The 26,406-nt window shown below is 38.3% G+C and overlaps 1 protein-coding gene across 1 annotated transcript in view; it reads left to right on the forward strand.

Annotated features, from left to right (window-relative positions):
* Positions 1 to 26,406, forward strand: part of DSCAM (DS cell adhesion molecule) — a 188,918-nt gene that overhangs the window by 86,578 nt on the left and 75,934 nt on the right. Inside the window, exons 13-18 of the mRNA XM_026088187.1 lie at positions 2,344 to 2,511; positions 6,539 to 6,609; positions 12,673 to 12,913; positions 14,650 to 14,796; positions 16,621 to 16,776; positions 25,368 to 25,501. Coding sequence (XP_025943972.1) covers positions 2,344 to 2,511; positions 6,539 to 6,609; positions 12,673 to 12,913; positions 14,650 to 14,796; positions 16,621 to 16,776; positions 25,368 to 25,501 — 917 coding nt within the window. The remainder of the gene's footprint in view (positions 1 to 2,343; positions 2,512 to 6,538; positions 6,610 to 12,672; positions 12,914 to 14,649; positions 14,797 to 16,620; positions 16,777 to 25,367; positions 25,502 to 26,406) is intronic.

Consider the following 26,406-nt stretch of genomic DNA (forward strand, 5'->3'; position numbering starts at 1 on the left):
GTTGGCTTGTTTTCTCCTTCAAAAACATGTATCAAAATATACTTCTGAAGTCTATGTATTAGTCATAACTTTACATTGGAAATCTACATTTAGTATGGAAGATTGTGAGTTTTAATCCGTCTCCTCCATGATATGTCATTATTTAATCTACTAAGAATCGCAAGGGTTTTTCAGTTTTGCTTATTTGGTTTCAGCAGTTAACATGTAATAAAGACTTCTGTCAGTGAGGTTGGTGTTTCAAACAAGCAAGTAAAAACAATTTGCTAGATATGGATTATATTAAAGAAAATTATTATCCACATCAATGGAAATTTAATTCATTCTTCACACCAAATGAGTCTTTTTTTAAAGTCCTTTATGGTTGGCCTGGTACACTGGGATAGACACCGTGCTCTTCTGTATTTGTATAAAGTTTAACACAATGAGGCTAACTTTTGGTCAAGATTCCCCAGCGCTACAGAGATAAAAATAATCAGTGTTACTACCACTGCTGCAGTGGAGACCACATCCTTTTATTGCAGCTTTGCTGATTGGGTTCAACATTCCCTAAATCTTTTCCTGGCTCCTGCTTGCTTTGCCGCACGTCAGCTAGCTCTTGACAGCTGAGGAGAGCCTCTGGGCACCACTACACCTTAGACCAGCTTAGTCACCTCCCTGCAGGTTCTCCCATTTCCTAGGATCTGCAGAGATGTAGAATTCACCAGCAATATCTGTATCTGTAGAGATTGTCTCATTTCTGGGTARTTCTTAGATCAAATATTGGCTTAAATCTTCTTGTTTTGGTACATTGTGGGGGTTTTGTTCTATGCTGTGAAGCTTTTGGCTTTGAGAAGTCTCAGGTGCGACCAACTAAATGAGTAAGTGGTTTATTATGGCACTTTGTAAGTGACATATTTTAAAGGAGAGTGTCAACCAGTATGTATTCTAATATCAGACTTTGGCAATACATAACCATTTGAAAAATTTGGTAAAGTTTAAGAAAGCAAATTCTACCAGGACTGCATGCAGATAACTCCTTTAGAATGTCTGACAGAACTCCTGCAAAGGGAGTTGTGGCAAAGTCATTTACAAAGGGAAAATAAATTCAAGTACATTTGATTCCTAAAGGTTTTCTGAGAAAATTGAGCCATACAGACAAACAAAAAAGGCCCTGTTACCAGTCAAGCTGCAGATGTCATTGTGACAGCTTGCACATCTTTTAACAAGCTACTTATAAAAAGATTTAAATAGTATCTGCAAATATTTTATATCTCAGTGAGCTTTCTATTTTTAAACTAGTCTTTTTTGTCTATTGAGCTTTCCATGATCCTGCCTACAGTGACCCATGCTGTAAAACACTACTGTAGAGCCCCCAGCGACATCCCCCATAGGATGCTGCAGAGGTTAAAGGAGGAACATAGGATGCAGCAAGGAAGAGATGATGGATGGCAACTCATAAGAGATATCAAGATGCTTTAAACAAATAGATGCTATTATTCTCTTGCAATGATTGAATGTTACTAAGAAAAGGAGGGGTTATGTATGGGGTTATAAGGGATTTGTATATAGACAGTCTCCATCCCTTTTCCTATTATATGTCTGGAAGATTTTTTTTAAATGTAATAGGCAGGTGAGTGATAACTGAAAAATAACAATGTGCTCCTCCATTTACAGATATATACAAACAGCTAGAAGGATTCTTATGTCCTCTCACATTAAACTGCTCCTCTATCCTAACACTAGTCAGAGAAATAGCATCAGTCCTGGTAGGTGCTGAGCCTCAGGTCCAAGCCAGCAAAGCTTTCTAAGTTCGTGCTCACCAGGGGCTCTGCCCATGCTTCCACAGTGCCCTGCACATGAGCTCCTGCAGTTTGGGATCAAACTTGCTGTCTCATCCCTGCTAATTTGTGTTTATGAACTTCCTGCCCACCCTTTCCTGTGAGATTAACCAGCCTGCTCTCTGAGCGAGAATTCCTTTGGGGCAGCAACTCACGCCTTTTTCACAATTGTTCCAATGTAACAGTAAGAAAAAACAAACACATACATGCACAAAGCTGGGGAATCTTATCCATGCTCACCAGCCCTCTCAAAAAAGGCAGAGGAGCAGCTATTCTGTCAGAATCATTGATGACCCCTGGGCTGAGATCCCATGCTTAACAGCATCACATTTTGAGCAGTCAGGAGTGCTGTTAAGAAAAGTGATTAGTCCATTTGCTTGTAGTAGTGTTACCAGTAGCAAGTGTTATTTGGGCTAATTCTACAAAGGCAGTATCCTTTTCTATGGGATGGTTTAATAAAWTATTTGCATTAGCAATACTAATATTGTTTTTTATTTGTCTGTTTTATTTTAATCTTATTAAATAGACTCTTGGGATTCTGTTCAGAGAACCAAAGATGTTTCCCCTCAGCTAAACCAAGCCACTATCATTGACCTCCACCCTTCCTCAACTTACAACATTCGCATGTATGCCAAGAATCGCATTGGCAAGAGCGAGGCCAGCAATGAGCTCACCATCACTACTGACGAAGCAGGTATGTTCCAGTTCTGCAGTGTCTAAATCTTTCAGAGAATTAGCATGCTTTGACACATGGAATCTCTACTTGAAATGCTGCTTATGTGGCTGATGTCGCATCAAAGAAAATGCTAAAGTATTCCAAGAAAACACTGTGACTTTTGCGACTTCATCATGTAGGCCTGTAATTAAAGCTGTTCAGTGGCATCTAGCGGTCAAAAAAGACATTATGCCCCAAATTTTTAGCCTGGACTGCTGGAAACTGCATACATATACCTACAAGTAGGCATTTCAATCAACAGCATCCTATTTCTAGTGGTGATTCAGCCCCTGTGGGTCTTGTGGCTTTCTTTAGATGCCCAAGTACAAGTAACTAACTTAATCTGCCCCCATTTGAGAACATCGATCTACATTAATCAAATCTTCTGTTGACTGTTCCACTCCCCAAACCATGCAGCATTAGTTTTCTGATTACCCTGTAAGTCAGTTGGCTGTCATTAATTAGTGTCATCCACGTGTTTTTTGTTTCCATGTAGTCTTCTACATCATCATTACAGGTTTCTGTAGAAGGAGAGCTGTGCCAGCATTTTCACATTAGTGGCTGGAGCCACTCTTTTGTACACTCTAATTGCTGTCTTCAGTGCCTTCTTATCTTTATTTCTCAGGGCTAGCAGATGTGGCGGCAGGGATAAGGGCTGCATAGCCTTCTGCATGCTACTATGCCACAAGTCCTGGATGTTTCATGTGACACCAAACAAGACTTAGAGGTGAAAGGAGGAGGGCTGCAGTTCTCTCTGTTTTAGCAATTAAGAATGTAAACGTTGAGTGGCTGTAAATACTTCCCCCACTATGTTTTGTAATTAAATATCCAGCACAGCTGTACATTTCAAAGTAAGCCAATCAGGTTCAGCACCATTAGCCCACTGAAACTGGGTGGAGTTTCTTTGAAAAATCGTGACCAGACAGGAACTTGCTCATTTGTATTTGAAATCACATTTTTATCTTGATAATTTAATTTTTCCTGTTTTCTTATGTGAAGTCATTAATGCTTCCCTCCTTGGAGATTTACATTTTTGAGAGGAAAAGCATAATGCAAGTATCTGGGCGACAGTGTCCTGACAGTGAAAACCTTACTTTTTTTTGAAGATCCATGTTGGCCTAGACTTTAAACACTTGAATTTTCAGTCCAGTTCATATGAATCCAACTATGTAATTCCCATTCATTTTCACTGTGGGGGAAATTACTACAGTGAAAATTTGCTGCCTGTCAGGAGAACATGTTTTTTCTTCCAAGGGACTTTTTGAATAAGAATAGGACACAAGAGCTCAGAGTGCAAAGCGGAGTAAAGAGGAGACAACATGAGCTGCATTTCTTTTTACACCAGGTGTGTTTTTTCATCCCAGTGGGAAGGAGGGAGTGAAGAGAATTCACATTTTTTATGAGCCTTCAGTGAACAGTTTTATTAAGGGTGAATAGTTTGTTTGCAAAATACTTATCATTTCATCAGGGTTTTTCTCCTTTGTTCAATGAAAAAATTAAATCACTAGCATAAACAGATTATCCATTCTCCCAGACTGAATCTTCTATATCCCCAACATGCCCATTGTTCTTTGTCCATAATCATCAAAGTAGTGGGGTGGATCTTGGATCTACTCACTCAACCTCTCTTATTCACCCATGCTTGGAATATTCCTTACTTACTGACTTTATCCTGACTGATAATTAAGTTGTCAGGATCAGCAGCTGACCTTGAAATAAAAAACAGCTTCCCCATTAACAGGGTGGAACCTTAATGTCACATTTTATTCAGTTCTTTGTAACCTAGTTTCAGAATAATTGATCCTTTCTTTGCTATCTTTTAAGGGGTTGTCTGTTAGGAGAGAAAGGTCAGCAATGTGGAACTGCATTCAAAAGTCACTGATTTACTTAGGGAACAATTAATTGGAAGAGGGAAGGCCAGGTTTAGAAAAAGCATATGACATTTGTTCCCTGGGTTTTGATTTCAGGTGGCGGTCAATGTACAGGAGTTTCATGTTTTGGTTGTTGTTTGCTGTTGTTTGTTGCTTTTACAATAGGAAACAGAAAACAGTGTGGGGTGCAGGGAATGAGGGAGAAGGTTATGAGAGCAAAATAAAGGTCCAAGAAAGGCAATGTAAAAACTGAACAACCCAAACCATGCCATTAGCAAGGGCTCAGATTACTTATCACAAGTTACTGTAACCTGAATTGGCCAGCTCTAGCTATCAGAAATGAGACTGTAAATGGTCCCTATGGCAAAAGATAGTCAAGCATGTAGTTTTGTGTTTTCACACATCTAAGACTGATTTCAGAGCTCTTGCAGATTCCGTCTTTACTTCCATACAACTTCAAGTAGTTCCTGTTTTGAAAAATATACTGTAAGTATCCAGTTGCATCAATGCCTGTCAGGAAAACAAAAGCATTATAGCTGTTGTTTAATACTGAAATCAATAGAGGAAGCTGGGATATCTGGGTTTTCTTTATGTCTTTGTCACAAACTCTGTATGACATTAAGTATGCAAAATAAATGACTTTTTTATCCCATCTATTCATCAGTTTCTTTGCCAGTACAACAGGAATAACAGCATTAACATTTTACACTAGTATGCTAGGAATGGTTAACCACACAGGTCCATAAAAGCTTTTTGGATCTTTCAGTGAAAAGCCAAGGTTTTAAGAACCATATTTTAAAGCTCATTTTAAGGATAAAATACTTTGCTCAAATTCCACTACATAATAATGTACCTGGAGAAGTGATATTCATGTTTGTAAATAAGGGGACAGAATCAAGGATGGGATTCAGGAAATTCATGGAGACCCCATTTTTGCCACTGGTCTTACTCTTTTCTCTTTCCTGTACATTACTGCAAGGGAAATGGAAATAAAGTTCTTTCAACCTTTGAAAAATTTTCCTATGAATGACAATCAAGAAGGGCACAGAATAGGGCATATTTAATAACTTAAACATGTTATAGGCTGTATTCTGGGTCTCTCTGCTTTCATCAGTGTAAGCAAAATGTTCTGGTTCCTTTCACTGCAGCTGTCATTTACTGCTGCTCCACCTCTAGCAGCCCCATTTCACACTTTTTATTGCTTTACTTCCTTTGTCATGTTATTAAATTTAATTTAGTACCTTTTATTAAGGCCATATTCTGCATCTAGGGAACTCCCTATAACAGCTGATTACTCCATTTCTTTGTTCAGATCTTTCCTTTACAATGATTTACCTCGCTTAGAAAGTAATTTTCTTTACAACTCTCCATTCAGTTCTAACCTATTCTCGATCTGCTTTGTAGTTAGCTGTCCAGCTGACAAGTAAGTTCCTCTAGACTCAGGGCCTTCTTTTTTTATTTCCCTTTAAAGCATCCTGCACACCCTTGACAGTTTATAAGTAGTAAATGAAACTCCTCCTTACTCACCAGGAGCTGTAGCATGCTCTTTCCAATTATTTGTGTCTATTTCCGAGCTGGGATTCATGCATGGTGGGCAGGGGAGAGGGACTTGAAAGTGTGAGGGGTTTTTACATATAGGTTGTTTAATATTTGACTGAATGTGCTCAGTCTTCAATGAAAAAAGGGGAGCCCACAGGAAACCGCGCCATGCTGAAGGCTGACTGAAGAGCTCCTCTGTTACCTACTTTTAAAAGGGTTCTGCTGCCTTTCTTGCTGCTACCTGCAAGGTTCTGACTGCTTAAAATACATCTTTCTTATTTACAAAAGGGAAACAGTATTGTAGCATATCAGTAAACAAGAAAAGTTGCCATAATTCACTCTTATTTTGTTTGCCAAGTTGCTGAATCTTGACATGTGTTGTATTTCACTGTTGGTCAGGGATGATGCTTGAATAAGGAAGGTTCTAGGCTGTTTTTTTTTGATCAAAATGCTATCTTCAGTTTTTCATATGCCATTAAATCAACACAAATCTTTATGTTATGTGGGTGTGTTAAGATGTTGAAATACCATATGAAGTGCTGAATTCTGTGTGCTGTGATGGCCTGTTTTGATGCCCATCTCTTCTGTCTTTCCAGCTCCTGATGGCCCACCTCAGGATGTTCAGCTTGAGCCTATATCCTCACAAAGCATTAGGGTCACCTGGAAGGTAAATACACACAGCCAAGAATATAGACCTTGGCAGTATTTTTGTGCATTCAGAGGATTTCCTTGAGGGGAATATTATGACAACTGTGGATCAGAGTTATTTTAATTGGGAGAGGCTTTGCAGATGTCTTTGCCAACAGATCTTATAATATTTGCCATTAAAGCTGGGGCATTATTCAATGAAAGAACATTCCATTGGAGAGTAATAGCAGCAGATGCTTGCTTCTACCAATGAGAATAACATTTTCCACTTCCTTCTGAATTCCGAGATAAGGCTATCCATTTGGAAAATGAACGGTCACAGAATTTCAGTGTAATTTTGGCCAAAATTTCCCCAAACCATTGGAGCCAATGGTTTTCCTTTGCATTAGACTTTGGGGCAGAGCCTTACTGCAAGAATGTCTGCATAGAGAGAGGCTGGGATGGTTTTAGTAAGATGGTGTCTCAGTATAGTTCCAAGTTCCTAATGTCAGCTTATTCTACAGTATATAGATTCTCTTTTTCTTTTGTGCATGTGGTTAGGCATATTTAAAGGCTTTGTTTGTATTTTAAAAGTTCACTTTGGGGAAGATTTTCAAAAGCAACAAGAGAAGATCATTGGTTTACTGTGGGAGTTTATAGCTGTCGTTTGTGATTCTGAAAATTAGCTATTAAATTTTATAGATGAAGATGTGTGTGAATAGCTACTGGACAAATAAAATTTCCGCACCTACATTTCAAAAAGATTGCCTAAAATATTGCAGGTGCAAATTCATACTTCCAGGCCAGTTCAGGTCCAGCTTAGTGTCCTGGTCTCTAGGTATTGTCTGGGGAGTAAAAGTGTATAAAAAGAGCAGCTGGAGTTGTATTTTTGTATAAACAATTTTCAGGATCATGTCTGGAATTCACTTATTTATGAACACTTACCAAGTAATGGCCAGTGCCTTATATAACAAAATAATCACAGAAATGAGCTATATATTAAATATATACCCCATTGCTCTGGCAAGTCTCATGAGCTGAGTATAAAGGTGGAGTCACACAACTGGAGTCAGCTTAAGGTGTGAGCTGCCTGTGGCCTTGGAAATCCCTATTTGTGCCCTTGTGTGACCCTATCTAGGCCAGAAAAGATGGGTTCAAGCTCCCAGAACTGAGCAGTCCCAAGTCAACCTTGTGCCACGTACTGTGCAGATGCTGGCTAGACATTTGGAGTTTGCTGTGGACAGCATGCCAAGCTGCACATCGAGTCTCCAGTGAACACCTGGTGTCCTGGGAACCTTCAAGATCTGATTCCCGTAGACCTAGTGAAATCTGGCCTTGTACGCAGTTGCCACCTGCCTCTTGCTTTTTCACAACTTGGGCCATGTGTTCACAATGCAGCACCACAGTGTCTCTTCCTCTGCCAGACAGAGGAAGATGGAAGATCTTAATGTAATTGATTGACCAGCCATGTCTGAAGTGTGGTCAAGTAGCATGAGAGGCACTGTGACAGTGAGCTGCTCTCAGTAGTGTGTCCTCTAGCAAAGGGTTAGGAAGGCACTTGATCTAGCTAGCAATAGCCTTTGGCCCCATCATGCCACAAGACCCCATGAGGTGCTGTTTCACAAGCAGAAGAAACTCAGGAGGTCCGCAAGTGAAAGGAGAGACTGCAAAAGACAGAGTCTGCGCTTCACTGAAATTCTGCTCATTGTGATCTTTGTGCTCTCAAGTCCCTGCATGCTCAGCTTGAAAGCAGTTTGCCTTGATTTGCAATCATTGCTCTGCTATTGCTGGTAGAGTAGCTCATCTGACAGGTGCTAAGTTTCTCTGAGGTGCTGGACATAACTGAAACAAAATTCTTTTCCTTGACCTGGAATCTCCTTTGTAGCCAAAGGTGAAGTCATTGAGCTATCTTCCTGAAGGGTTAACGCTCATGTGGCCCTACCTTTACTGGAAAAATTATTTTCTGAATGACAATTTGTAATAGCTGTCCCCTAACTGAGAAGTCCAAGCCTAGGAGTGAGCCATTCACTTCCCTTTAATTGTTGGAGCTCTCCCAGGACAAAGCAGTGTTAATCCATTACTCAGCAAGGTACTTTAAGCAGGTCCCACTGAGATACTGCAGTATGGTCCCATGCTGAATCCTGGGTTCTGGGTAGGTTCTTGTGATGCAGTACAGCGAGGAGTAGCAGTGCTGTGCAGGAGGCTCTCCTTGGTGCCTTGTGTCATCAAAGACCTTGAGAATAAAGAAATATTCCCATGAGATAAATCTTTCATTGTCATGGAGGCAAAAAAAGAGGAAAATAAACCCAGTAAAAACTTGGTTGTTTTTATTTTGGAGGCATGGGGGATTTTTGCCATGAAAACATATGATGACATCATATAAAAGTGATTGTATCGAGAACCACAGATATGTTAAAGTTGACAAACCTTGTTTAAATATAGATATTGTCATTAACAGGAAAAAGAGCCGAGAATAACAGATCAATCATCTTTTATCTTGTATTAAGTTCTATTTCTGCAGCTTGCTACAATCATTAATCTTCCGTTAGAGTTTCTTTTTAGCCCACTTGTTGAAAATCCTTGTTAAATGAAGATTTATAGGTCTGTGATCTATTTAATCCTATTTCTATGTGTCCACATAGAAGACTGAGTATCAGATTCAATTTTTAAATAACATTCAGCACATTTTGATGCTTTAAAGTCATGCAGAGAGAATAGGAATTAAACAGGAATTCTCATTTAGAAAAATCATTATAATATTCATTATTTTTTCTTGGAATACTTTACAAGGTAAATGAACCCATTAAATTTAGGCATGGGAAATATTCCTTCTTTATGCACACACACATGCATGCAATTACAAAATGTCATACTTTACAAAAGTCACTGGTACCTTATTCTACAAAAAATGGATTTTATGAGATAGGCAGCTAAGATCATGGACTGAAACTTACTTTTTCTTAATGTTCTATGAGTACTGAGAAGGTTAACAATATTTTTTCCCATGAACATTTTTTCATGAAGAAATGTTGCTTCATTGAACTTTCTGCAGAAAGGGAGTCTATATACAATAAGGTGTATATATCACATATGATTTATGTGTGCAAAAAGTCCATCCAAAATGAAATATTTAGATAATGCTAAAGAAGAACATTTGAAGTTTTGTGGAGCAGAACATTTCAATGCTTCATTCTGAAGTGAGTTTCAGCTTGTTTTATTTTATATTGTATAATATGTTTCAAAGTGAAAAAAAAAGAAAATTGGAATAAAATGTTTATATTTATTTTAAAAATTCTCTTGACCTAAAACAATTATAAAAATATTTTATGGAAAAATGCAAAATTTTCCATTTTATTCCAATTCACAATGAAAAAATATATAATTACAGAATTCCCAGTGAAGAGAGTTTTCTGGTTGTAGTCCTGCTCTCAGAACATTTCAGTTCATAGTAAATGTATAATTCAGTTTTATAATTATGTTCCATCTGTTTTACAATATCATATATGTGTTCAAATATATGTGCCATATGTTTCTGTAAACTATTATGCACAAAGTGTATGCTCACTTTTCTTGGTATGCAGTGTATGCCTTACAGTATATAGTGTGTGTGCATACAGTATTTTAATGTGTGCTGTATGTGGCAGTAGGCGGTGTATGTCATTCACAAAACAATAAATGTACTTCATTGTATAGCACATGCGTGTTATGCATGTTGTTTGTGCTTTCAGTGTGCAAGGTGTGTTTGTGACAATGACTTTTGCTCCAAAGTCCCCTGTGGTAACTCACTGGAGTGTTCCAGTAGCCTTCTTTAATTAGACGATGCTTTAGATCTTGAGATCAGCAGCAGAGCATGCGTTGACTGTTGAGACAAGAAATCTCCGCACAGACTGTTAAGGATTTGCCGAGCTTTGGTGGAATCCAGCACTGATGGAGAGAAGTGATATCCCGGAATGATTAAACTGGTGCCTTCAGGCTTTTGCTCATTTAGAAATGAGATGGCAACTTGCAACGTTGTCTGAAAGCGCACCTCTCTTTAATAACACTGTTTGAATTGTCCGCTGCCTTGCCAAAATGTTTGTCTATTAGTCAGTTTGAAATGTTTAGATGATGTTAGTTCAGTCTTTTTGCTCCTTCCCATTAATACTGACAGTGCATACAAAAACATATGAGTTGTGCAAAATGCTATGGTTAGTAACAGAATTTGAAATCCTTCAATGAATGAAATAGTTCACCACTGAAATATTTAATGATTTCAGTTTGATGAAGATATTTTCTTCTCCGATGGGATAAAATGGCTTCATTCTGATGAAGAAATATGACTCACAAACAAAAAAATTCTACCCTTAGTTTCTACCTTACAGCCCAGCTGTAAAATATGAGCTTTTGCAATCATATAAAGATCATTAAACTGTAGGATTGTTTAGAATAGATAATGCACTGACAACTGAAGTGTTTTGGTAATAAAGGACCTACATGTTTTAAAAGACTTTTTTTTTTTTTTTTGCTACAAAACACAGAAATATTCAGAGAAGAACCAAAAATAAAAAGATTCCAAAAACACAGTTCTAATCCCTGTAGTGTGCCTTAGAAGGAGTTCAAGCCCTAAATCTCAAGTTTTTTGCGTGCTAAATCCTAGTTTAGACATCTACATCTGACTGGACAGCACTACTCTTGCAGAAGATTTGTTAGTACTAGAGGAACTGCAGTATATGCCTGACATTGTATTTTTGCTTCAAGTTTTGCCTTCTTTTCTGAAGGCAACAGGGTGAAAGAAAATAAATAACCTTAAAAGAAAATTCAGTCATTCAGGTCCATCCAGTTATATGCTTTAAATATAAAGAGGGTGCTGGTTTTCACAGGTCAATAATTTGTTGGTAGAGGATGACAGGCAAATTCTATGCTGGTTTTGTTAGCTCCAGTAAGGCTTTGGTCCAATGAATGACAAACTCTTGCTGAAGTGGACAGATCTTGTGACAGAAAAGAGTATTCTTCTTGAGAAAGTGTTCCTCAGTAGATTTGGCAGGGTATGGTAAAAACAGAAATTCTGCCTGTGCCCTTTTATTGGATCTAAAGCTTCTAGCCAATAAACTGCATCACAACTGCATTTTTTATGGGTCAATGGAACAGAAGAACTAGGGGGCATCTGTTGAGAATTTGAAATAGTTTTGGAGGATTGGAAAGAGCTTTTTCTCTGTGGCTTATAAATTGTGTTTGAAAAATTTTATACTAGCTATACCTCATGTACATAGAAAAATAGACAGGAACAGATTCATGTAGTGAAATTAGTCCAGTACAATTTAAATGGAATCATAACAGGTATTTCTGTCAATAATGGTCTCTCTCCCTGAGTTGCCAATCTTTGTTTTAATTTAGACTATATTTTTTATTGAATGATTTCCACAAGTCAAAGCTCAGGGAATTTTGTACTGAGATTGAGAACTGCGGTACATAATTATGGCCACCAATTTTGTACTGTCCATATTTTTGAATGCTAGATTTTGTACACCTTGTTTTAGTAGCTATTCAGTATGCAAATCTCTGCTTTCCAATTCATTATTGCCTTCAGCACTCATCTAATCATCTCTCCACACTAGACACTGAACAGAACCACGTTTTAAAGCACAGTGTAAAAGTCTCCTAATACATCTAGCTGAATAAACTTCTGTGACTGCCTTCAACAGATCAATAAATGCCTTACTAAAGATTTAGGGAGTGAACGATAGGGGCTTCTGGCAAGAATACTGTTAGCAGTGTATGGTAGACCTGTAATGCAGACATACCCTTATCAACTCAACTTTGTTTGATTCAGCTGAAAGAACAAAACATTATAAATCTAAATTACATCTCAAAAATATTTCCTTATTAGATTTTTCTGTGTAAGAACCATTTAAGGTCTTTCTTTTAGCACAGGAATGCACTATTAAAACAACCTGCCCTTAAACTTATATGACATGGTAAAAAATTAACACTTCATGTGCAGGGAGTATCTTTGAATTGTTACCTAAAAATAGAATTGCATTCAGTAAGAAAAAAGTGTTTTTAATGGGAACTACTTGACTTTGGAGATATGTGCTTAATGTGTAATCTTTCATATCCTGTTTAGGCTCCAAAGAAGCACTTGCAAAATGGAATTATTCGTGGATACCAGATAGGTTATCGGGAGTACAGTGCAGGGGGCAATTTCCAGTTCAACATCATCAGTATAGATACCACTGGGGACAGTGAAGTTTATACCCTGAATAACCTGAAAAAGTTCACCCAGTATGGCATGGTAGTCCAGGCTTGTAACCGCGCTGGAATAGGACCTTCTTCTCAGGAAATCATCACCACTACCCTAGAGGATGGTAGGTCCTTGGCAAACAGCTATCATGGGACACATTATTATTTCTTTATTTCTTTTTACCTCGTTACATTTACTGCTTGATTAGTGATTATTGTAGAGGGGATAATTGAAGACCAGATTTTACAGGTGTTAGATATAGTAGACAGCTGGATGGGAAGAGGTTGACCAGTGGGCATGTACAATTTTCATTGCAAGAGAGGTGGTATTATGCAAGTAAATAAATATAACTATACTGGTATGATATATCCTGGTGTGAATGATACTGACTGAAACCATAGCTTTCATGAAGAAGCCTATTGCTGTGTTGTTGATATATTTGCAAATTTTATGATCTCATCATAATTTCGATGAGATTCTTCTTGAGATGTCAAGAAGAAAAACTTTGAAAGCTGAAGTCATACTGTTAATTTTGTTGGCTTTGTTTTGTTTTTAACTGAATGTGCTGTGAAACCTCGAGCTCTTTTATTACACAGTCCTTTATCCCATCAGCCTAAAATGAGATGTGTGTTTTTCCAAGGATATCCAAACTAATGRGAGAGAAATCATTGTTATTTCTCACCAAACTCAACCTGTTCAATCAGAGGAACAAGTCAGAATTTTTTTTTTCCAAACTGCATAAAAAGCACTTCTCAAACAATGAGAGGGAGTCCTCTAGTGGAAGAAAGAATGATTCCATATCCAAAAAGCGGCCCTGTATTTTAGAGGAGTATAAAAGCAAATTCTAACATCATCCTAAAAGATATTGTAGGTCAGATTTTCAGCTACTGTAAATTGGCATCAAGTACAGAAGTCCATGCCAGCTAGGAATCAGACTTTTTGTGTGTGGGAAATGGAGTAGCACACATCTAAAACTCTTGAGAGCTACAGACTTTGAGGCATATGCTTCATGAAACTGGTGTTTTTCATTTACTCTAAATGTTTTTGGACCTGGACAGATCACTGCAAGATCACTGTCAGAAGACAGTACACTCAAACATGCATATATTTTGTATCATAACAAGCATAATGTTTTTTTCTTCAGAATTTGGCATACTTACATGCTTTTTTTGACAACATTTTTTTAGGTCACTGTTTAGTTTTGGGTCATTACCAGAATTAAAGATGTCATGAATTTAAAAGCAACTCCAAAAATTAGTACTGCAGTTATTGCCTTTGACACTAAATGGCCAACAGAAAATGTCTCAGATTTGGCTGACTTTTTCCAATTTTTCTAATCATCTGTGCAAAGATTTTGTGAACATTTTTTCCAATAATTTTTCAAGAAATGCCTGCTTTTTCCCCCTCCCATTTTAGAGGGAGATTCGAATTGTTCAAAAAGATGGCAATTTGCCTGCAAATTTATAAAAATATATTTAAAATGCTTACAGAATGTGTTCTGCCTATTTCAGCCCTAGGGCACATTTCTCTATCAATAGAAGAGAGCAAAGCCTATTAAAAGACTAGTCAGCAAGGGGGAAGGAGTATGTCAAAAGTCATTCTGGGGAAGTCAGCTACACCAACAGAAACGTGAGGAGTGTAGCAAGAAAAAAGGCTTTCCATTGCTAACTGTGTGTAAATGCTAACTCAAATAAAGGGTGGTGGAGTAGCACTGAAAGTTGAAAGTGTAGCTGAAGGGGAGTCTTCTGAAAAGTGTGGAAGAGTGTTCTTTTGTATATATTCCTACTAGATGGCATAGACGCACATGATAAGCATTCAGTTTTATTCATCAAGTGAAAACCGGTGAATATCTTGTTTCAGTGCCCAGTTGCCCTCCAGGGAATGTGCAAGCCACTGCCACATCACCAGAAACTATCTCTATTTCCTGGTCAACTTTGGCAAAAGAAGCCCTGAATGGGATTCTGCAGGGATTCAGAATTATCTACTGGGCTAATCTCTTGGATGGAGGTAAGAGAATCTATTCAAGCTATCACCAAGTAACAAGCAATTTGTGGCATGTGTATCATTTACTCCTCTGTGAAGGCATTATACTTCCTTTCCTCATTGGTTTAGAGAATGCTTCACCTACCTATCAGGGAACTATTTTACTTAGAGGTTTATCACAGTAGCAGGCATTACAAAACTGATTGTGGATTTCTGCTAAAGCAGTGAAGGGGCTCTGGGGGAAGGCTTCCAGCTTGAATTTGCAACACTCTGTAGACTGGCCCCTGTCCAAAATGACCAGAGCATATTTCATCTCAGTAACAAAGCCCATCTGGTCTTTTCCAAAGAATAACAATATAAACCTAGAACTTACCTGCCCAATAATTTTGCTTCCTATGTTTTATTTCAGTTTGGTTGATTATCTGTTTGGTTAGTTAGTTGGCTGGTTGAGAGGTATTTGATTTTTTCTTTTGATAGCGTGAACTTTATCTCCACAGTTGAGGGCAAAAGAAGGAAACATTTTTGAAACAGACTTGTTATTTTAATGATAACCTCTTCTGTTGTGCTTATGTTTTGAACCATTAGCGTAATTCCTAGGGAAGTAGACTGGGCAGTGAATGAGTGAAATGATCAAAGGAGAACTGAGATACCTTACTAATCTGCACCTTATTATATGATGATAATCCTACATATGGTCCTTTCTTGTAAAATGAAATGCTCGTAAGTTTGATGTGCACATACCCTCATTGTTATTAGCCTGGTTGAACTTTCACAGCTCTAGGGCAATGCATCGTCTCTCTTCTTGTTTATTCATCCATTGGCATCATAGTCCACTCTAATATGCAATTGCCTTGCAAATCCTGGCCTCTGTTAGTGTGGCCAGGTGTATCTGAGAGTAGAAATATAACCCTGAGGCCCATTGCTACCGCTGGTGATGCTTGAGTCAAAAACCTCTGGGGAAAAGAAAAACTTCAATTCCTTTGTACTTTTAAAAATAAAGCTAAAAATGTATGAGAAACAAATTTAAAAATGTAAACCTGGTTGATTGACATAAAATTAAATGGTTTCATGGTGCCTTTAATCTTTGGATGAGATCCTATGCGAATATTATCAGCGCACTTCTAAGCTCCTATGTGATGTCCTACAACATGGGATGATGTTCATAGATATGCAGTGCTTAAAACTGAGATTTCTTCATTTCCTTGGCTTTATTTTCTGCCCTAAATCTATTTTAAGCATTTTTTCTGCATGGATTGTACTTCCTAGCTTGCTGCAAAAGGATTCATATGACGTACATCATTCTGCAAGTAAATCTGGTTTTACTGTGTTTAAATCTGTTGTTAGTTGGCATTACTGCCATCAAGTGCTTTGCAGCAGCACTTGCTGCACTTCTGAAAACAAAGAGGTTTTTGTTTGTTTTTCCATTTGAAAAATGATCTTTCTCAAACAGTGAAAATGTTTATGAAGATAACTAACTGACTTTCTCATTTTTTTTCCTTTAAGGAGTGTTTTATAATAATCTCTTCTTGTTCTCTGTTCTTTATAAAAAAATCTTATAACTTTTATAGAAACTTTATTTCTATGCTCTGTATTTAAAAAATTGGCGAAAAAAGTGTGAAATTGAGAACAAGGTCCATTTTGAGCTGTAAAAAAAATGGAACACAAAGAAATTTATTTTAATTTTCTTCTAACTCTATATTTCAATATTAGTACATGCATTGTTGTTTTATAATAATGAAGCATTACTTCTCTGATACCCTCTTTAGTCCCCAAGATTTCCACAGTAGGCATTGATAGCTGCAAAAAGACTGACCTTGCCAATAACTTAATTTTGTTTTTATTTCATAGAGCTGGGAGAGATAAAAAATGTCACTACTACACAGCCATCACTAGAGCTTGATGGCCTGGAAAAATATACCAACTACAGCATTCAGGTGTTGGCTTTCACGCGAGCTGGGGATGGAGTGAGAAGTGAACAAATTTTCACCCGCACTAAAGAAGATGGTAAGGAGTAAAACATTTTCCATTCCCACTTCCACAAGACCCTTGTTTGTCTCAGATTTTCAAAATAGTGCAAATACTGTACACGAGCATACAGAGTGAGATTTTTGTCTGAAGGCCTCGCGTTAGGAGAGCATGGAGAGGAGTGCATGCCCACAGCTTTGATATAATCTGAGTGTTTCCAAGACTCCAATTCTGGTTAGTCTGGAAGCTTGTAGGTAACTCTAATGATCTAAGCAAGTTTGTCTTTTTTTCATTTTTGTTTTCAAATACTTCAGAATCTTATTTGGGAGTTTTTGAGAGTTTTGAGTTAATTCTTTCAAAGTGATTGAAAATGGGGAAAAGAGAAGAGAGTACTTCAGGATGCTCTTTTGTAACTTGTATGTTTCTAAGAAGATTTTCTTCAGTGTGAAAAAAGAATTCTCCAAAAAGCTCTTCCTTCAAAAAGAAAATGGCAACAGAAATGTCTTGCCTTTGGTCACAGACCAACCATGGAAAATTTAAGCCCTAGTGCTGAAAGTTTAAGAAATTTTTAACCACGTGAAGAAAAAAGGGGTTTCATAAGCACTTTTTTATAACTTCAACTTGGGAATCATTTCAGGCTGCCTTAGTAGGATGCCACATAGTGGACTAGTTTTCAAGGACCAGAATTTCAAATTCAGTGGGAGTTTTGCCCCTAAGCTGTTCAGATGCCTTTGAAAATCTCATGAGATGCCTTTAAAAGTCTCACAAGATGCCCAACTGCATCTTTAAATCCCTAAACACTTTTGAAAATCTGGATGCTAGTAGTTAAGTAGTTAAGGAGTTCAGAAGTTAAGTTTCTTGGCAGAAATAAAAATTCCCATAGTCTTAGGAATGGAGTTACATAAATAATGTTTGATTAGTAAATTCTCCTGTGAATTATGCAATATTTTTTCAAGGAAATTAATCAATGGATTTTTCTTTGTTACTCCTCCAGTTTACGGGTCACTCATGAATATATGAATATATTTGTCAATTTTTTCATTTGTAATGAGATTTACAAAAGTGCCTAAGGGAGTTGGTTCAGTAGATTAACTGACTTGATGAATATTATGATTTTTTTCCAATAAAATATTAAAGGACTCATTGTAAAATTTACATCTGTTGTAAGGTCACCTGGCCACAGCTGTAGTTGTGCCCAGGGAATGCAGTGTAAATGAGAATAGAACTTCGAACCTTTTTTCTTACGTTATCAATGATCCTATTTGTTCTTTGTTATGTTTTCAGAATGTTCTTAATACTTTCCATTACTTTGATCAAAGTTGTATTCACAGCAAAAAAATAAGTGAATGCCTTATAACTAAGAAATATGAGGAAATTTAGGCGTATAGTAATGTAATGAATGTAGGTCTGCTTCCAGAGCTCCGTAGAAGTACGAATCACTGAGATCCTGAATCAGCTTGCAATAATTGCTCTGTCTAAACCTGTCTCAAGATACTGCACCCATTCTGAAACTGCCAAGGACAATGAGCTCAGCCATAGACATATGTATCCTAAACACTGAATCATCCACTGGTCATTCAGATCTACCCTGATGTCTTTTAACTACTTTGGACTACCTGAGGCTTGAGTCAGATGTTCTTGAAACACCTAATGCCTGGAGCTACGGTGGTTTTATCTTAAAGAAAAATCGAAAAAATAATGGAGAATTGCAAGATCACCTGCTGCACTTTCAAATTACTTTTTGCATGTAGATCCCAATGTGGCTATGTTTCTCTAATGCTCTCTGGATACAATGGCTGTCACCCCAGAGCCTTTGCACTTGGGATTTAAACCATAGGCAGACAGGGAGATTGTCCCACACTGCTCCAGGAACTCAGGAGCAATCCAGTCTCGGGAAGGCAGAAATCATGTCAGAGCACCTCCGATGATGGCAAGAATGTGTTTGCTGGTCTAAGACTACACAACATGCAGTCAGTGCCAAATCACCAGGGACAATCAGAAATGCACTCCTAGAAATCCTCCAAAAGCCAAGCTGTAGAGACTACCCCTGACCCCCAGGGTCTGTACTTCACAGCACACATGCCAAAAAAGTCATGAGGGCTATTTGGGAACGTCATGCCCAGGCTCCTCTTGAGTCAAAAACTTCAACGGAACCGTAAGCTAAGGAAACTTGCCTGGATGCAGGTGACATTTTGTCTCTGTGTGAGGTTCCTTCAGTTTTGGGATTGATCAGATGGTAGAAGCCATGCCAGCAGTACATCTGTCTCTCACTGGGAACAGCAAAATACCCATGTATTGCTCCTGAAAGATTGCTGATACTTGACCAAACCCATCTTCCTGCTCTAAAGGGGATCAGATATGTCTAGGCAGTTGTTGGCTGATGTTTGTTAACTTTTTCTCCAAAACTTCCGGGTATGGGAACTCTGTAGCATCCCTAGGTAACCTGTACCAGTGTTTAAGGATCCACCATAATGCAATCTTCTTTGCTGCAAAGTGGGCTGAGTGTTTTCATCTGCCCTGCTGCCACTGGACAGGGAGATCAATGGATCACTTGCTGCTTTATAACAGTATTTCCTATTTGAGGGGTTACTGTGTTCATTGCTCCCTATCCCTACCACATGTGCACTCTCATCTCCTCTGGTCTTTCTCCAATTTGCATCAGTTCTGAAATACTGGAAGCCCCAGATCTTTTTTTTTTTTTTTCCCCTAACCTACTTCTGCCTCATTTGCTTCTCCCTAATTCTTGGTGGCTCTTTTGCTCTCTCTGTTTCTGAGACCAGACAGGCCCTGACATCTAGGAAACACATAGGTTCTGAGTGTGTTTGGCTGCGGTGCAGAGGCTCATCTGTCATCTTTAATCCTCCTGGCAATGAAGCCACAGAGCAGTTCAGCAATAACTCACCCTGAGCCTGTGCAACTAACCTTTTCAGATGTTCTGTGATGCCTCGCAGTGGTCCCACTGGTTAAATCTTTTGTCCAGAAGACTAACTGAAAGCTATTTCCAGAAGATACAATGATTTCATGTTTCAAACCAGCTTCACAGCTTTTTATTAAGGGCATTAAAGGTTTGGAGTGGAATACATAAAGAGCTGCAGCTAAAAATAAGCCCAAACCAAAGTCCCAGGTCTAAACCTCTTGAAGGCTATGGAAGTTAGACTGGAAAAGGGTACTCACATTGCCAAACTATATGCATCTAACAGGTGTCTCATTCCTCAGAAAGAAGAGACATTTCTTCTGTAATCTTGTAAGGAAAAGAGGGTCCTGCAGAGGATAATTCAGTATACCTAGTTTCAGTGCAGCTAAAAGATCCTGCTATAAAGTTAGTTTGAATACCCTCCCAGCATGTGGAATACAAATACTTACAATCTTAACAGAGCTTTGATCTGGATACCTCATATCCTGCTCCCAGAGCTTCGCTAGTTAAAATTATGACACAAGGTATTCCTCTCTCCTGTAATAAAATCTGAGGTATTTTTAAATGGCTGCCAAGTCCTCCACATCTTTATTACTATGGGGCCATACCATGCCACTGATTTCTTCTTCTTTTTTCATTACTTTTACATTAGCAGAAACTTTTCTTTGCAAAATCAATGGTGCAGCATGTTCCATTATCACTGTTGAAAGGCAGATGGTGGCCTCCTGTCACGTCCCTGTTGGTGTTCAGCTTAGAGACATCAGCCCAAAATTTCTTTAGCAGGCCTGAAGTAAGCAAAACTTTTGTCTCCAATGTGACAAAAGAAAACAGTATCCCAGGGAGTAAAGCAGTCTGCTTGGATGAAATGAGCTGATGCTTCAATTTCTTGTAATGTTTGATACTGATTTTAGACACCAGAGGTCAGACACCACTGCTGTTCAGCTTAGGAAAGAGGAACAATTCTAGCAAATAATAGGAAATGAGCTTTCTTTTCAAAGTGATCGCATTTAGGGTTTTTGCTTAGCCTTTTTTTTCAATGAGCCTTCAGAAAAAGAAACTGCTCCTCTCAGTGGTCTTCTTGGCAGAAAGATAAGTGAAGCAGGAACATCCAGTTTTAAGAATTCATTGCATTTTTTGTCCCTTATCCTTTCCACTTTACATAGAGTTTCTCTTAAGCTGATTCTCTTCTTTATCTGAGGACTTATTTTAAAAATTTTAAAAATTAAAAAAATTAAAATCATTCTTCAAATTCTCTTGCTTGCTGGGTTCCAAGTACAATTTCAAAAGCTACATCACTTGGTAGCAATGGGGGTTGACGTATTCCCCCTCTGTTTCTGTGCTGGAAATGTGATATTATAAAACTGTAATTGAAACAATGAATCTGCTCCCCTCACAAAGCCAGACAAACTACCCAGCACCTCGGCTGGCAGCAGCGCCCTGGGTCTTGGGCAGAACTGACCAACTGAGGATGCGGCTGCTTGGACCCCACTTCCAGGGAAAGCTTCCTACCTCTTGGCAATTTGGCCTGGTGTGGCTGCTTTTGCTTAGCAATTGGCAGAGATTTCTGGGACTTGTATGATGCTGGAAATTGTATTTCTCTCTCATTTTAAATTCTTCTTAGAAAATCCATTCTTACGCACAAAATGCTGTTTGTATATCACAGAAGAAGACTTCTCCTGCTCAGTGTAGCCGTGCTGATTTTCCAGTTCTCCTTAGGCTTTCAGAGCATGGGGAAAGCTGCAGCAAGGAAACAGGAGGGGACTAGCTGGAGGGAGGAAGGAGGATCACTAACCCCCTTTCCCAGCCTCGTTGTAAGACTGTGCCTGAATCCAGAGAGGTTTTCCTCCTCTCTTTTCTCTCCCTGGACTCTAAGCTTCCTGGTGATTGGCATGAGAGGGATAGATATACGGATACTATCTGACCAAGCTTTATGTTTATTCTAAAAGCAATGAGCATAAATCCGATCAAGAGTGTGTTCAGTAAGCTTTGGAGTAGAGCTCTGCTTAGGCTCTTTCAAATGGTAAGAATGGCAGTGTAGTTCATTTCTGTCCTGAAAGACTTAAATGGCTTAAACCTGGACGCTCTGTTGGCAAATTGCCCTTGATGACCCTTAAAACATTTTGTCAGAGATCTCCAATTTTACCTTTTGAATAAGCGGAGAAGATTCAGAAGAATAAATGTTCCCCACGTGAACCTGGCAGAATTTGGTAGAAATGATCTAATTAACAGGAGGCCAGCTTGGTGTGAATTATGGGTGGACAGTACCTGTAAATGTATTTTGGCTAGCAGAGGTGGGATGGGATATTTACATGAACAAAGGCATCACTGGCAGTGGTCAGGGGTTTATTTTGTGTTGTTTTTCATAAATGTACCTGTCAATAGGATAGGACAGTCTTGTACAGTGCAGAATTGAAAACCTGTTATGGAACAGGGTTCTGTTTTCTGATGTATAGGTGATACCGCTTTTAAATGTACTACACTCAGTGTATTTGCCTCCATACTGTTCAGTGCTGTGAAGAAAAATGGTGATAATCTCACTGCTTATGAAAAAGGGAACGAGGAAGTTCATAGAGCTCCTCCCCATGATCCTGCACTTCTAAATGCCATTTCGCAGACTAGTCGTATCAATGCCTTCTCTGTGTTAGCATTTCATTTACAGTGTCAAGAATACAAAGTGTTCTCCTCCACATGAAAGCAGCATGCTATTTCTGTATCTTTTAAAGCCTTGCTAGCTGGAGAATGAGGCCATCTTTGATCTTAAATTTGCCAAATCTGATCCCTAGAAAGTCCCACAGACTGCTAGAAGCAGTTCTCAGTTCTCTGTGCTAAGCCTTGGTTTTCCTCAAGCTTCTTACCATTGTTGTAGCACTGATGATTATGGAAAAAAGACTCTATGAAATAGTGCATGTTTATTTGTCTTTATGAAGATCTGTAGGAATCGGTGTTCTAAGTGAGATGCCTGGAGAATTCAGCAAGACAGTCCAGTTCTTGTGATATTGGTGTCATGTAATAACTGAAGCTTGTAAGGCTACAGAATGTGATGACAGTGGAAGATATGCATATTTTGTAACTATCTTGTGCCAGCATGGTCAGACTGAGATCTTTCTTCGCCAAGACAAGGCAGGCACCACATTGCCTCCCCCCGCCCCCCCAACTTCTTCAGAATATTTGAGGAATCCATGTTTAGCAATAAATGTTCCGGTTAATACTGAGATAAGTTAGAATAATCTTGTCTTGGTCCAGGGAATGAATTTGAGCCAGTGCATTTACTCTCTGGACACAGGACGGTGGCGGTCTGACATCAGATGACAGTCTGCGTAATTCTTGCCAAGAAAATGTAAATACTTCCTCACACGCATTCTTTTCCACATGTGCAACCCAGTAAACAAAGGCAATGTAGCAAAAAGAAAAGTAATAAATGGACATTCAGAGCCATTTTGGTAGCACTGCAAAAGATGTTGCCTAATTTTGCCTCCCCCCACTGAAAATGTTGTGGGGTCCTTGGATTAAAAAATATTCAGAAATTTGACTAGGTGACTTCTTGACTTCCTTTCTAGTCCCTCTCTCTGCTGGTCTGTATACTGGACAGAAATACAGCAGTCCAATGACAAGTAATATTTTCCACATATGTCCGTTGACTGGAAAATGCTAGATGAATTCTGAGTTAATCCCTCAACAGCTGACAGCCGTGACCAATTACCATCAGAATCTGTCCCTATAGATCACACCCTAATTTAACAATAAATTACTTTAACCTCATACATCTGTTTGCAGTGATTTCCAGAAAACATTACTAACCGTAAAGGAATCCTCCTGTGGGTTAAGTAATTACCCTGGAGAGCTAACTTTCACTGTTCAGCAGCAGTAGCAAATAGTATTTCTAATGAGTTGAGTATAAATAACAAGTTGAATGCTGTCAAGCATCAATATTTACTCAGCACTGGATAGAACTTGCTAACTGAATTAGCTGCTTTGCAGCAAGGGGCTGGGTTTGCATGCAATTATAATCATGACATTCTCACTTGATGCCTTATTAGCTTTCTCAACACACTATAAATAGAAAATGCATATTGAGAAATGTTGCACTTAGTGATGCTTATCTATCAGTTTTCTTACATCTTCCAGTACTATCTGTACAGATATAAAATTGAAATTCTCCGTAGATGCTTTTTCTGTCTGAAGTAGTTAGCTACAAAGCTAAGCAAGTTTAGGTCCCAGACTGTCTGGCTTCTCTCTATAGGCAGATTCTTGTACCACCATAATGTCTACCTATTTAAATGAGGTAGAACTAAGATTAAGGATCCATCTATGAAGATCAGTTTGCTGGACAAGGGTTTGTCTGTATTTATTAGGCAATAAAAGTTTTCTGTTAAGAGAGCTGCTAAAGCACTGGAACTGTCATTTTACTGGAAATTCTAACATTTTTGATTGTTTTTCCTTGAAATTAGACAAAAATATGAAATTCCTCATGAACTAAAAGTTCTGCAGAAAACAGAATCCATCAAAATATTTCATTTTGCCTTTAATACCATATGTAGTCATTTTTAATACAGCATACCTATAGAGACTGTAATAATTTAACACAAATATTCTCCATGTGCAATATTGCAAATAATTTTCAAATTATTTTTATTTAYGTGCTTTTAAATTACCCTGTCTCTGAAGATATTTTCCTGTTGACAAAATTTGGTTCTTCAGAAAACTTTAAATGAGCTTAGTCTAATTCTAAAAATAGCCCATGCTTTTTTATGTAAATACAAGCTTATGTGTTTGCGATATTTATAGATAATCTAGCATGCAGGAATTTTTTCATGTTAGTAAAAAAACACCTCTGAAGTTGGAGAATATTATACAGTATAATGTGTGTTTGAAAAATAACATATGCTCATGTAATTAAAGTCTTTCTCAAGATGCAAGTGCTTGAAGAGATGCAGCTAAGATTATGTACCAAGATTTTAGCATTTCCTGGCTTAAGTTTTTTTGCATGTGGTTTTAAAGAGGGTTTTTTTCTCTCTTTTTCTATGACAGTTTTTGATAGCTTATATAAATAGCTACTGTAATTAGAGAAATAAATATGTGTTCATATACTGCAGTGCCAGATACAGCTCTGAGCTCTTGAGGGCAAGGCTGGGGGAAAGGAGACTGTGTAGCCATATGTCTGCTCACACATCACACTGCTAGAAATACCTGGGTCACATCAGGCAGTGCTAATTGCATGGGACTACAGCTCATTTGCTCTCCAGTTCATTAAATTCACAGCTATACTGTGTATGGCCATTAAACTGTTCAAATGCATATTATGTATGCAGAGAATTATCATTTGACCTGTGTTATGTCTTCAAAATCAGTCTAACATTTGTAATAATTTATTGTTTGGCTATTTCCACTGGCCACAGCTGACATATTTTCATGCATGTGGGCTGTGGGTGATTTTTCACAAAAGTTTAACTGGGGAGCACCATTCATCCTAGCCAGTCATAGCTACTGCTTTGGGACCTTCTAAAGCAGAGCCTTTCCCCTGCTGTGGATGGGAGCACAGCCCTCCAAACCCTTTCCAAATCCTCTCCTTATTCCTAATGCAGATTTTCTGCCTTGTTCCAAACAGGCTGGGTTACCAAAGTAGCAGGCTTGTCTTTTCTTTTTTGTTCTTCCATTACACTAGGATGACAAAGTTAGAGTTAGTCCACTCTAACCATTAAATGTGTTGCTTTTCCAGTTCCAGGTCCTCCTGCTGGTGTTAAAGCAGCTGCGGCTTCAGCCTCCACTGTCTTTGTGTCCTGGCTCCCTCCCCTTAAGTTAAATGGCATCATTCGGAAATATACTGTGTTCTGCTCACACCCGTACCCCACAGTAAGTCCTACAACACAACTGCAGATGGACGGCATTGGTTCTCAAAACTCAAACTATATGTTTGCAGATACTTAGTGCTTAATGCTTTCCTTGTGTTTCTTGCCATTTCTTCTCTAAGTAAGGGTAAAGGGGGATTCTGGGGCTAAGGGATTGATTAAGGTTTGTTTTCTTCCCACCTATCAAACTTCTACAGTATTTTAAAACTATTGCAGAGTGCTGACTTAAAAATCATTTCAAAACCCACAATCCAGAGTGAGTGTCTGTAATGTTGCAGTTGTTAAGAATTTGCACAGTTGCCTTTTGCAGGACCAGCTGCAAGCTATCTACAGCCCTGTTGTAGCTGGAAGCATGTATTCATGCACCTATTTGCTGAATCAAACTTGTTTGATCTAAATTCCTACATTTTTGGCTCGAATATTCATGTGTGAAGGAGCAAAGTGACTTATGAACAAGCATATTTGCTTGTGAATAAGCACATTTGTGCCAAGAGCATTTGCCCACTCTAGGTCTACATGCTGTTACTTGCTGAGAATGTGACAGGAGAAAAATTGAATTGACCATCAGGTATCTTTCTTTCTGAGCTGTGAAGAAATCTATTTCTAGAAAGCTATTTTTAAACACAAGGGCCAACTGTTCTTTTTAAATGCCAATGCATATTTTTCTAATATGCAATGAAAATGTATTAATTTATTTTTTTATCCCAAGGTTTGATTTAGTTTTTAAGTAGGGCTTCCCATCAAAGGTAGTATCTCAAGTTACAAAATGTAATCTTAGTTTAATATATAAGGAAATATTGTTCCAGAAACAGGAGGCGGGTGATAGGGAGATTTCCAAACAAGCCTCAGACTGTTTTCAAAAGCAGACAGACTCACCCAGCCCACTGTTGTAGCAAGTGAGCTAATTCT

This window comes from Apteryx rowi, unplaced genomic scaffold (genome assembly GCF_003343035.1).
Source record: "Apteryx rowi isolate R43461 unplaced genomic scaffold, aptRow1 scaffold_756, whole genome shotgun sequence".
In the NCBI taxonomy this organism is placed as follows: domain Eukaryota; kingdom Metazoa; phylum Chordata; class Aves; order Apterygiformes; family Apterygidae; genus Apteryx; species Apteryx rowi.